The sequence below is a fragment of the Pangasianodon hypophthalmus genome, chromosome 17, assembly GCF_027358585.1.
Source record: "Pangasianodon hypophthalmus isolate fPanHyp1 chromosome 17, fPanHyp1.pri, whole genome shotgun sequence".
Taxonomy (NCBI): Eukaryota; Metazoa; Chordata; class Actinopteri; order Siluriformes; family Pangasiidae; genus Pangasianodon; species Pangasianodon hypophthalmus.
Window position 1 is genome coordinate 18,988,783 of NC_069726.1, and position 13,473 is coordinate 19,002,255.

The 13,473-nt window shown below is 36.9% G+C and overlaps 1 protein-coding gene across 1 annotated transcript in view; it reads right to left on the reverse strand.

Annotated features, from left to right (window-relative positions):
- Positions 1-4,063: 4,063 nt before the first annotated feature.
- The window catches only part of bmp1b (bone morphogenetic protein 1b), a 28,249-nt gene continuing 18,839 nt past the window's right edge, over positions 4,064-13,473 (reverse strand). The window contains exons 13-20 of the mRNA XM_026942724.3: positions 12,168-12,293; positions 11,727-11,890; positions 11,236-11,404; positions 10,685-10,810; positions 7,148-7,275; positions 6,415-6,628; positions 5,429-5,679; positions 4,064-4,883 (exon numbers count right to left, since the gene is read on the reverse strand). Of these exons, the coding sequence (XP_026798525.3) occupies positions 4,749-4,883; positions 5,429-5,679; positions 6,415-6,628; positions 7,148-7,275; positions 10,685-10,810; positions 11,236-11,404; positions 11,727-11,890; positions 12,168-12,293 (1,313 nt within the window). The 3' untranslated portion in view covers positions 4,064-4,748. The remainder of the gene's footprint in view (positions 4,884-5,428; positions 5,680-6,414; positions 6,629-7,147; positions 7,276-10,684; positions 10,811-11,235; positions 11,405-11,726; positions 11,891-12,167; positions 12,294-13,473) is intronic.

Here is a 13,473-nt window from a genome sequence, read left to right on the forward strand (position 1 = left end):
TGGGAGGAGTGATACAACCAACCACTCAGAGTGCAAGAGGCGGTGTACAACTAGCCAATGCCAGTGCAGGAAGGGAGGTTGTGAAAAAAGAGGCACAGTGGGAGAATCTTTCATTAATCATTAATGGTCATAGGCTCAAAATGTTTTTCCAAAAGCTCTCAGATTTTGTCACATGCCTTCTAGTAAACTCCAGGTGTGCCTCTATGCTAGCCTTTCTTAGAAGTGGCTTCCTTCTGGTCACTTTCCCAAGGGGGCCAGATCTTTGAAGAGCTGATGATATTGTTGATGTCTGCACAAGTTCTCCTTTTTCAGGTAGTGGAGCTCTGTAACTCATTCAGTGTCATAGCTGGGACACAGTGTCCTCATTGACAGGACGGCCCGATCTTGGTGGTGTCTGGGTTGTGCCATGTTTTGCCACTTTGTTATAATGGATTTCACAATGGTCCTATGAAGGTTCAAAGCTTTCCTGATCTTTTTCTTCCTAACAACTTCAGTTCAAAGCTTCACGGGCAGATCCTTGGTCCTCATGACAGTAGGACTGATCTGATCTGCTGTTTTAGCTGTGAGACCTCCCAATGTCAGTGATATACTCTGATATACAATTGGACACAGGTGGATTTGAAATTAGCACAGGTGTACCTTGTTTAACATATTTCATGTGAGTGCTCATGAAAATTAAACAGTCCTAATTTAGACTGATAAAAGAAAGGGAGGTAAATTCTGAAAGTAATTCTGAGACATATGAATTTAATTGTATTTCTGTAAAGAGTCACTTCAAAAAGAGCAGAAAAAATTATATTCTAATACAGTATACTTACACCTGATGTTTCAACACAGAAAAAAAGGAATCACTAGGCAGTGAGAACTTTCTGGAGGCACTATACACAAATAACATCTGTGTAGCAGAAGGCATTTTTCTTCAGTATTTCTGTCACTGGCCTGTTTTTCATTCTGAAACATGACATGTACAAAGAATGTAGGCTGTACATAATTACAAACAACCTGATTGCACTTAACAGGGCTTGGGAAAATGTGACATGTCTGTATACACACCATTAAAAAGGCACTAAATCGAGATTTACCTGGCACGTTATTTAATACTAACAATCTAGCTGCTGTTTTAATTTCAGATTTGGGGTCGCGATAATTGAGTTAAAAATTCTATTAAATATTACTTTACCTTTCCTTATGGAGTTAAAATGAGTGAAGCAAAATCTGAAGTGACACGGAAGTGTTATTTTCTTCAGCGCCTTCTGGTTTTGAGACTTTGTCGCTGGTATTCTCATTCTAATAAGTGTGTAATTTGTTACTTTGTTAGCTACTTTAAATAAGCAAATTAGAAAACTTGTTAGACTGTATTATTCTGTCTTTCTCTCTCTCTTTCAATGATTTCTTCAGCATGGAGCACAATTCTGTATGACTGCACTATCAACTCTAAAGCTTCATTAATTTCCATTACATTTAATGTTAATTCTCCTGCTACTACTGTGACTACAGATTGAAGGCCTGAGTTATTACATTGCATAGATAACTTACCTTTGTTCAAGTGATTGTTCTGTCACAGTTTACAGACATAATAAGTAATAGGTCCAAGGATCTGTAGAATCCATTTAATAAAAAAACAGTTGGGTAATTTGGTCTAAACAGAATAGAACGATTTAAAAGAAAAGCACAGAGAAACATATATACAAATAACACGTGTGCAGCATTTTTCTCCTGTATTCTGTCTTTAGGCTGATTTTCATTCTGTTGTTTCTCAGGGAAATGCAAAGTCCTGAATTACTAGTTTTATAATTACAAATTTAGAGTTTACAAATTATAATGGGTTAGAGCAGGTGAAAAAATTTAGAGATGACTCAACAGATTTAATAAATAAATAAATAAATTCAGAGTTTGAATTTGTGCATCATCTGAAAAGCATAAATATAAAGGAGCCTAAATATTACAAGACGTGTACTGATGTTTGTCAAAGTCATGGTATGGATAAAGAGAAGATGTGAAAGATTCTTGCAGTACCATATTTTCCAGACTAAAACCCTGTCCTGAGTGTAAAATGTCCCATCTTGGTCATAGGTTCTGACTGCTTAGAGAAAACAATATTCCATTCACTCAGCACTAACATTGCTTCACTACATAAATATCACCTACTAGAGAACCAAAAAACATCTTATAGTACAACAAATATGAGGCAAAAGAGGACATAATGATAACTATAAAAATGTAAAGTAGATGAAAATACATGGTGCATATTTAATATCTAAAAATTATATAAGTCATTATCAGCAGAGGTCTACAGTCTGATGTTGATATTTGAAAGTATAACACTGCAATAAAGATAACACTAAAAAGCACCTAGTTAACAAGAAGCATGGTTTGTTTAATTGGTTAAAAATTGCTTTACCTCTTTTACATAAATAATAAAATGCTATTCTATTCTACATATAACTAGCTCATACTGGCTGTTCCATACATTGTTATTCAACATGCACAAGAGATGACAGGTTATGTGGGGCTAACACTAATTTTAATGTTTAGTTTAATATATATTTTATGTTGTAATTGTTAAAAAAAAGTGTTTTGAAGAGTTTAAGAGTGTGACACAATGAACAGTAATAAAATCTATTATGGTAGATACTACAAGATAAACAATGTCATCTAGAATATTGAAAATTACCCATTAGATCAATGGTATTACTGTTAGCTGTATTACCCTACAATATCAGTGTCATCTAAAACATGCTATTGCTCATTACATTATTGATACTTTATTAGATATTATGAATTCATTGAGGATTTATAAACAGTTTATCACCTATGTTTTCATTTTAATCCAAACCCTTTAGGAGTGTAATGTAGTGAACACATTACATGTAGACAAAATAAATTCCAAATAGACATGATTTTAACCATATGTAACTTGATGAATAAGCATGACTGTGTTTAGTTTTCTGATAATCACTGTGAGAAACAGTGATCTAGATCTTAACACGGCTGACATGTACCATGTGCAGTGAGAAATGTGTGTAAGTGTGTATGTGGCCTTCGGGCAAATGACTGATTCTGAATTCTTCCATTCTCATGACTGTTTCATCTTTTCCTATAAATTTGCTTGTACAACTCTGACTTGTGTCCTTGAGGAGGGGATTTCTGGAAATCAAGACCATCCGAAGCGACTAAATCAACAAACCATTTTTAAAAAAATCCCTTACCTTTGGGAATTGAAAAATTGATACAATGAATGCAGTTTCTTAGTCATTTGGGGACTGCTCCAGGTTAATGCACTGCGCCTTTGACCCTGGTCAGTTTTCAGTCTTTCGGACAGTTTGTCTCTCTTGGGGCCATTGGGCTTCCTGTTTACTTCACTTCCGCTTTGATGTTATATTTGCCCTAGCATTTGATGTTTTTTCCTTTGATAAATTGTTTTACATATTACCAATAATGTTGTTGTTGTTGAGTTAAAGAAAGGTCAGGGAATTACTATTTATAGCTGCCATAATGTAAGTGATAACAGGAGATAACTTCTTTCACATATGTTCCACAATATAAACAGTAACTATAAATGGATAAAAAAGTATGTCCCAAAAATTGCTGTGCAATAAATAAATAATAAAGCACTTTGGGATGTTCTGTGATTGGAAAACAATCAACTTTAGGGTGCTAACAGTAACTACGCTTCTCATTGATTATTTATCATTGATTATTTTCCTACAATACCAGTGTTTTATTCCTTACTTAAAAATTTCAAGGCGTATACAACATCCAGTTTGGTTTAAAAGCCTTGAAAGATATGGATTTTTTCCAAGTGTGAGTATTCATGTTACAACATTTTCCCCTACTTGAGCAAACTTAGCGTAACTACAAAAGCACATCTACAGTACCATCACTGAACAGTAAAGGACATAAATGTACTGATGTACCAAAGCAATTACTTCAGCTCTGTTCTAAAAGCTTCAGAAGCCTGTTCAGGAAGGTGCATAAAACATGTCTAAGTGCTTGAAGAGAACCAACAGTCTAAAGAATGCAGATCGCTGAACTAAACCCTGTGACAGGATAAATGAGTAATAAGAAATAAGAAAGACAGACACCATTCTGGAAATGTTTATTAATCCTTTGAATTCACTGCAGTTCCAAACCTTTTTCCATTTCAATCATAAAACTTTGCTATAAGTCTCTCTAGGAGAACCAAAAGGTACATAAATAAATGAATAAAATAAGTACTGGGGCAATAGAGGCTTTGCCTAAATGTTATTGATTACCCTAAATGTTATTGATTAACCAAGACATGTCTGGTGCCTGAAATTAGCTTTTTCAGGTTTGCACTGGAGCTACAAGGCTAATAAAGCTAACAAGCAAGGAAAGCTTATAGCCTCCAGTTTAGCAGCATGTCATCTGCATGAGTAAATCACCACATGTGACACTCAAAAAGACATTGTTTGGCTCAGGTACCATAACTGTTCAACAGCAAAATGAATCCATTTTAAATTATGAATACTTAATGTGATACTTGTGTATCACTTTTACTATACAAACCAAATTATCAAAATACTGTATATTAGCATCCATCTGCTACCTGAGTCTGATATTGGTGTTGAGTGATACTAAACTATGTGCTGAGAGAGAACAAGATGGACAATATGACAGTTTTTAGCTCTGCGTCATCCTTTTGTCTATATCTATAGATAACATTGTGTCACACAGTGTCAGAAAGTCTGTTTGAGACACTGAACAACATGACACAGTACACTGAGTCACTTACTGGTGTGAAATGTGTCTTGAAATTTGGTGCTGGTGTACTGGACGTGAAATCCTTTTCTACTGATTGTATCATCTGTATGGAATTTGATGGTGATGGCATCCCCAGCTGAGTAAATTTCATCTGGAGGCTGCAGTAACAAAAAAATGTATATATTTCTTCAACAGGAAGCCATCACTCTTCATTGTTATGTCTGAAACAGTTTGATTTTTGTGGGGGTGGGGGTATGGGCTTTACGGGACGTTTAAGAAAGATGTCAATTTTTAGAGAGATTTATGTGGCAGGCAATGGAATGTTTTCGAGAGATTATGATGAAGTTAGAGGAAGTGCTTTTTTATTAGATTTTAAATGGGGCCTGAATGTTTTATGACTATTTCAGTTGTTTTTGTTGGTAAGAAGGAGGTTCTTAGATTGAGATCTTTACAGAAATGGAGGTTAATAAATAATTAGGGATATTATGGAGATGGGGGTTATTGAGGGATTTATTGGGTGATTCAGGTTTTTGGAAGGATCTGTGGGAGACTTTTTGAGAGATTGATTGTTGAGGGAGGTTTATGGGGAGACTAATATTTTTAAGGGTATTTTGGCCGAGATAGAGGTTTTTTAATAGAGATGAAGGTTTTTGTAGTTATATTTAGGGAATTTTAGGAAGAAGGAGATTAATAAAATCCTTACCCCTGATCCACAGTATCGCCCAAGGCATGGTGCTTTAGTATCAGTTCCATCAAATAGCTCCATATAATCGTATGTGCACTCTGCTTCATCCTCCAAATCGAAGATGTTGAAGATGAGCTTAATTCCAAATCCTTTCTCAGCTGAAATTACCCACTCACATTCCTCAGCTGCACTGTAGTTATTGTCACCAAACTGAGCGTGAGAGTACAGATCTCCAGGCTCCACCTCAGCCTTCAGAGCTCCACCACACTCTGCAGGACAGAAAAGAGGAAAAAAGGACAGATTTCTTCAAAATAATGCTAGATATTGTATTTGTTTCCTATAAAATGTTTTTTGGGTGTAGAAAGGCAACACATACAAGATAAAGTTATTATTTGTATTATCAGACCATAAAAATAAAAACAATAAAAATACCTTCCAGTATATTGCACACAATTCTTGTTGCTGCCAAGTAAGTCAGTTTCGCAAGTTCGTGCCAAATATGTAACCGAAAGCCATGTACTAAGCATGACTTTGCTAAAACATAATACGATGTGGGCTAAAGTTACATAGTTCGTGGTCATGACATATTCATGGCCACAAGATACTTAGTTTGTGGTTTCAAAATATTAAGTCTTAGCCTCTGTATATAAATTTTTTGGCCACAGCTTATTAAAAAATAATATGTCAATTAGCATTTCAGCATAGCATTTAGTATGTTATTTGTCATATTGTGTAATTTTCTGTCACACAGTATTGTATCTTTCAGTCTTAGCAATTATGGTAAAATCCATGATTTTTCATTGAACTGGCATTGCAATAGCCATCGTGGATGGGCCAAAGGGCCTCGCTGTGTGTGTACAACAAATATGACATAGAGGAAGAACAATTACAATTAAATCACAAAACTCAAAAGTCAAACAAATGGGTATTACATTAATAAACTAAAAAGTGTCAGTTTAATGTTGTCTTATCTTGCTAACATTTCTGAGTAAGGAGTTAGCCACCTGTTGTAAAAGATGCCTCAAAGCCTCGTTTCTGCACCGAGTTATCAGAGAAAAATTGCAGAAACATCTTGTTGGTGCTGGAAATAACAGGTGGTGGTTTTTTGCTTCCGCAAAAACGTCCCAAACTGGGTGATGCATCACTGGGGCCGTTATAAACATCCAGATGATCGTAGGAACATTCAAGATGGCTTTCCATATCGATCTCATTAAAGGCCTAAAGGAGAGAAAGAGATATAGTGAATATAAAGCGATACAGTGCTAGGATGCTAGACTTTTACTATATTTTCAATATCTGTTTAATGTTTTACTGTGGTTTACTAACTATATCCTCACAATACTTCCTGTTTACCTGTAGAAAAGAATGACATTTACAGCATTTGGCAGATTCCCTTATCCAGAGCAACTTACAATTGTCCATTTATACAATTGAGCAGTTGAGGGTTAAGGGCCTTACTTAAGGGCCCAGCAGTGGCAGCTTGGTGATGCTGGGATTTGAACACTCAACCTTCTGATCAGAAGTACATCATCGTAACCACTGAGCTACCGCTTCCCACCCCACGAGCCAGACCATGTTCAAAAATCACATGACTGAAGAGACAAAGATTATTTTGTTCAGTCTGTGGCAGAAGCCGGTTGAAGATGGTGAAGGTGTGTGTGAGGGCCAGGGGGTGTCAGTATGCTCCGTTGGGAATAACAACACTAGTAGAAAAATGAACAGGAAACGTGGACTTACCAGTTTGATTCGGTGGCCTGGTGTAGTGGTTAGGGCCCAAGTGCACACCTTCTTATTGGGATATTTATCTGGCCAATTGGGGCTCATAATGGATACAGGCATGCTGGTGATCACCTGGTCACAACCGGCTGAACGTACCAACACAACAACAAAAAAAACAAAAACAATCTTTCAGCAAAAAATATTTCATCTCAAATCAGAAATGCCACAGTGAACTGTACATCTTAATGAAGGTTTAAATGGTGGATGTCAGTCTCCCAGTGTAATGAACAAAAACAAGAATTATGTATGACTGTAATGTAAAGCTGTCATGTTATTATGTGATATTATTATTGTGAATACTCCTGTGTTTGTGTTTTATGAAACCTTTATGATAGCTTGTGTGCACTGGCTGAGGAGGGGCTTCTATATAACTATGCATTTTTCATCAGTGTTTAATGGGGCAATGCTGCGGTTATAGCCTTCAGACAAATGCAAAGTGAACACTAGATTAGATCTGTGGACTGTGCACTTTTAAACAGTGAAAGTGCCCCAAGTTATTGAGACCAAATTGAATCGCTTCAATAACCGCTGAGGAAATATTGTAGAAATACAAAAGAAATTTGGGGGAAATACAAAAGCACCATATTAGTTTTGATAACTAATCAAAAGAATTGTTTTCTTGTACTTCTAGACTCTTATAGTGTGGCATTCTTCATTTTCCCTATACTGGATTTTCTGTGTGACATCTGACACAGGAGTATGATTAATGCATTCTTGACTGCACTCCACAATCAGACCTTTTGTTACACACAGCTATTGCCATAGTTATCATGGTCACATTGTACTGCTAATAGCATCTGCTTCATCACATTAATTCTCACTGTGATTGTCAGAAAGTGTTCAGGAATGTGTAATAAAGGCATAGCACAAGGGACAATAAAATAATGCTAGTTGCGTATGTAACCATCAGGGGGATTGAGGATGACGTCCACACCTTCTTGTGCGTGACTGTGTGCATGCTGAGACCTTCAAACAAACTCATGTAGTGGAATATAACATAGAAATTGCGATAAATACAGCTGTCATCTTTCCCTGGAACCTTCTCGCCAAGTCACCGCTGGTTCAGTCTCACCTTTAGTGAAACACTAGACTGTTTTCAGAGATACCCATTTCAGTTTGGCATCCTGCAGAGGCTAGTAAAAAAGGAACTCCAGTACAAGGCAGAGATCCCACTCCTGGTTCTTGGCAAATCATATTAGATGAAGGTGCCTTGCCCCTTAAAGAAACATAATAAGCATATTCAAAGAGATGGAATCCACTATGCTCTGGTGCTCTGTGATGGCAGCCATATAAAATTTTAGTGCAGATGGAGACTTGCTGCTGTCTAGTAGTTCCTGAAGAAAACATAGTATCTTTGGAGTTAGGCAAGACCAGCTGATGAGGTGCACACCATCTGTGGAACAGCTTCCACCGAAGAGCATGCAAAGCCTGTGTGCTAGGGGCTCTTGCTTTTAGGAGTGTTTCATGGATTGCTAGGTCACAGTCCTCAGTTGGTGATTCAGTCCAAGGGGTCAGACATACAGGCATGGGTGACCTGGCTAAGGGATGCCAAATCTCTCCTTTGATTTGAGACATCAGATCTGCTTGGGGAGGAACCTGTCAGGGAACCAGTAGCAAAAGCAATAGTGGAATGCCCTGCACCTCTAGCTAAATAGTGCTTGGGCTGCTCTTGCAGAGACAAGGACACATTTCCATCTGTGGCATTTGAGGTCCTGCCATTCAAAATGTTTAACAGGTAAATTTATACAGAGCCTCTAAGAACACAGGCCCTCGGTTTTTTCACCCATCACTTCTCATGCATCGCTGCAGTAATAGTTTACTGTCTCTTCTGCTACAGTGCAAACAGATGTCTCTATCCATTGCTGTTGAAATGTCTCATCACTGGAAAGGAGAAGTCCTATATTATGATGGTACAATGGTGCTTGACAAAATGAGCAACCAATCTTCTCTAGGTTTCTCCAGTGTACAGCTGACTGCATCATCACATGAGTTGTTTTTGCTCTCTTGTGAAAGAGATGCAAAAAGTTATACAATAGAAATTGATAGATGACAGATTGACTGTATTGTCAAGCACCCTTTTACCATCAGAAGAATATTCTCCTTTTACTGTGACAGAAAGTGAGCAGGGTTTCAAGAAGTGTCTATTAACAGTGGAGAGTTCAAAACACCTGCTCAGATCATTCCAGTTTAACATGTCAATTTGCTCATCTCTCATTTTTGGGGAGAAAATACTGCTTTTTGGCATATTTTTGATTGAGAACTTGTGATTGAAAACAGGTGTACTCCGATGTTTTTTGTGAAGATCCTACGCAAAATGTGTAACCTGGTAATACATTAATGCGATTAACGGTACTGAATGTCATGTAGGGATGATAATATCATTATATCACATAAACCTACAGCCCACAATGCTTATGTATTCATATAAAAAGTAAAAGTTCTTTTAGAAATGACATTACATTGCTCTCCATACAGACACTAAATACTTTATATTCTTTACTTTATTTCTTATTACTATAATATATCTAAAGTTTATTACTATAATATTACTCCTGCCATCCATACCAAACAACATCCTTGTAGCTTACACAGGAATGTCTCTGGCCAGTTTAGCAATATATTTACTGTTTCTCATATTTATTTATTTAATTAATTAATTTTATGTATTTAGATTTCCATTTGATTAATGCCAGGTCAGTAAACAGGTGCACACAGCTAACCAACAGCACACAGTTGGTTAGCTGTGTGCACCTGTTTACTGACCTGGCATTAATCAAATGAAAATCTATATACATTATATATATACATACATACATACATACATACATTGCATTAAAACAATTACAACAAATGAACAATTTAAACATTAAAACAGTTATGACACTTGATCTTGCAGAGTTTTTTAAATCTATAGAGGCATATATGTCATTGGCAAATTATGGTTATATAATCACAGCTGGCTTGAAATTGGAGTTTAATAGGACAGTGGACACACACTGCATTATTCCAGGAGAGCTAATAGAGAACAGTGTGCCAATTACCCATTTTATGTCTGACAGAGCTACTCTGAACGTAATTATGTGTGTGTGTGTGTGTGTGTGTGGTTTAAATAATGACCATGCAGGCAACAGTTCCCACTCTGATTTACGCAATCATTCCACAATCAGTGACCTATTCACAAAGCGCTATAATTTAACATCATCATGTTTCACTGCCACAGCATCTCTTTCATTTCATTTATTTTCGTTGTGTTAGTTCTACCCTCCTTGACTGGGAGACATCAGACATACAGTTAATCAGAAACTCGTCAGAAAGGAAACTCTTTTCATTTAAAGGCAAACTGTTTGCACACTACTTAAGCATGCTGGACTACACTGTAGTATATTAAACTGCTATCTGTTTTAAAGGCTGCTTTAATGAGTTGTACACTGCGTTGTAGAGGAGGAAGAAATGCACACTTTAGTGTATAAGGGATATGTGTGTATGAAAGCGTACCTTCCTTGCAGTCATGCATGTTGGTGTGTAAGGTGAATCCACTGTGGCACTGACAGCTGTAACTCCCAAATGTGTTCACACACTCGTGCTGGCACCCGCCATTCTCCTGGGAGCACTCATCCACATCTCCGGGGAAAAACATAGTGTTTTATTTACTAGTATACAATTTTATATGATTATATTCATTCTTTCCTCATTGTTGTCTATCTATCTATCTATCTATCTGTCTGTCTGTCTGTCTGTCAATAGATAGTCAAGAAAATTTCCAGAGAAGAAGGATACTGTAAATATTAGATTTGTTAGATGCATTAGAAGGGTTCTTGGATTAGGCTTTGGATCCAACACCACCCTGACAATGATAAAGTGGCTACTGAAGATGAATGAATGAATGAATGAATGAATGATTATTGGCTATTCAAGAACCATGTTTAATGGTTAAAATATACCTCACAGGTAATCATTTTGGCATAAGGGTGCCAATAATTCTACAGTTGACAGAACAACAGACAGACAGACAGACAGATAGATAGATAGATAGATAGATAGCTCACCAGAGAAGAAGGTCGCTGTGAAACCCCTGCGGGACACAGTGCTGTCGGATTTAAACTCCACGTGCAGGATGTTGGAGTCGGAGGTGATTGGCTCTGGAGTTGCAGCTCCGCAGAATCTCCCATGAAGCCTGGAGTCACTGCGAACCTCCACATAATCATATTTACACACCTAAAAGTCATCCAGAGGAAGCACATGAAAGCAAGCTGACACATTTTACTTCAATGTTGTCTCACAAAGTTTATAAAATAATAAAATAATGAAAAATAAAGACAAAAAGGCAAATACCCACAGAGATATAGATAGATAAATAAATAGATAATATATTAATATATTATATTAATATATGAAATTAATATTATCACAGCAATTCTAATGCAGTGTTAAATGTTGCATGTGTGAACACAGCATGTGTTAAAGCTAAAAATTGGTAAAGCTTTATAAACTTATAAATAATGCACACACACACACACACACACACACACACACTGACATCGTTGCCCTCTGTGTCAAAGCTGTGGAACAGCAGTGTGATGGTGTAGTGTTGAGGAGCGATGAGCTGCCACACACAGTGTTTATTAGGCGGGTATTCATGAGGCCAGCCGGGACTGAACACAGAGCCATTTAATGCGGTGAGGAAACCTCCACACGCAGCTGCTACACACGTGCACGCACACACACACACAGAAAGAAAAATCATCAACATACAACATATTTTTCTCTAACCAGACTCTGCACTAAATAGAACTCTTGTACAGTACAGCAGTAGGAACGAGAACATATTATACACTTGCACTGAAATTAAAATATCAGTAAAACAGTGGATTTTTGGTGGCTCCAAGCACAATAAGTAACAATAAGCAACAATAATTTATCCACAGAGAATGAATAATTGTGCGTGTGTGTGTTTTGTATTGTATTGATATGCTCTCACCCTCACAGCTGCGTTGGTCGGTGGCAAGTTCGTATCCGGGGTCACATGCACATCGATAACTACCCAGCGTATTAATACACCTCTGAATGCACTGACCTTTATCAGGCCTGGAACATTCATCCACCTCTACAGAGAAAATGTCAACATACATGATTAAAAACAATGTATAATTATCTGAACAAAGACTGCTTTTGCGTGAACTGCCAGAAACATTTTGCATAGTAGTTGACGTTAACCCAGTTCTGGTTTAGTAATTTAAATCTGCTTATGATTACCTTTGTTATAATTATGTAACTTTTCTTGTATAACATCTTTAACTTCCAATAAAGTATAATTTGATTGTTCTTAACTTATTGTCACACATATTTACATGATGTAAATTTTGTCTTTTTAATTTAATTGTGGCAAAGGAAATATGCATATGTAATTAAAAATATACATATTTTCATGAGCACTGTACCTATTAAAATTGTTAAATGGTAAATTCTTAGTGTAATTGTACATTTTTATAAAGATTCAACTTCAAGGGAATTTGACATTTTTGCTGTCCCCCACTTTTTCTTGTGCAATGATAAGCAATTCATCAAAATTTCTTTCACAATTTGGAACAATTTGGTGGATATTGGGCAGGCGTATAGCAATTACAGAAATTGTGCTTAAAAAATTCTAAATAGTGGACCATGGAGGCTCTTAAGCAAAAATGTTCATTTCACGTAACATTTTGGGAATTTAGTCCAGACAGGATAGCCACGATTATTTCTTCATGTCTTTAGTTTTAGAAGTGTAGAGCTGTAGAGCTTCTTTGACTTTCAAAGCACTTTGCAGTCTTGCTCCTGCCAATTTTTCTGAGCTTCTGGAAGCAGACATCTTGTTGTACTGCACACCAGGCTTTCTTCAAAGGGTAGCAGGTCAGTTAGTTTCATGACCTCCAAACTTTGAAATGTGCTTCTACTGCTTCTTTCAAATCTCAGTTGAAAGCATTCCTTTTCACACATACTAGTCTTTTCTTTGTTATGTTTATGTGTACTGCTTATGTTTTTCCTGTATTTTATCTTACTTTGTGTATACTATATGGCCAAAAGTATGTGGACACCTGACCATCACACCCATATGTGTTCCTTCCCCAAACTATAGAATGTTTTTGTATGCTGTAGCACTAAGATTTCCTTTCACTGGAACTAAGGGTCCCAAACCTGTTCCAGCATGACAATGCCCCTGTGCACCAAGCGAGCTCCATGAAGACATGGTTGGCCTGACCTCATTAATGCTCTTGTGGTTGAATGGGCAATTCCCCACTGCCACATTT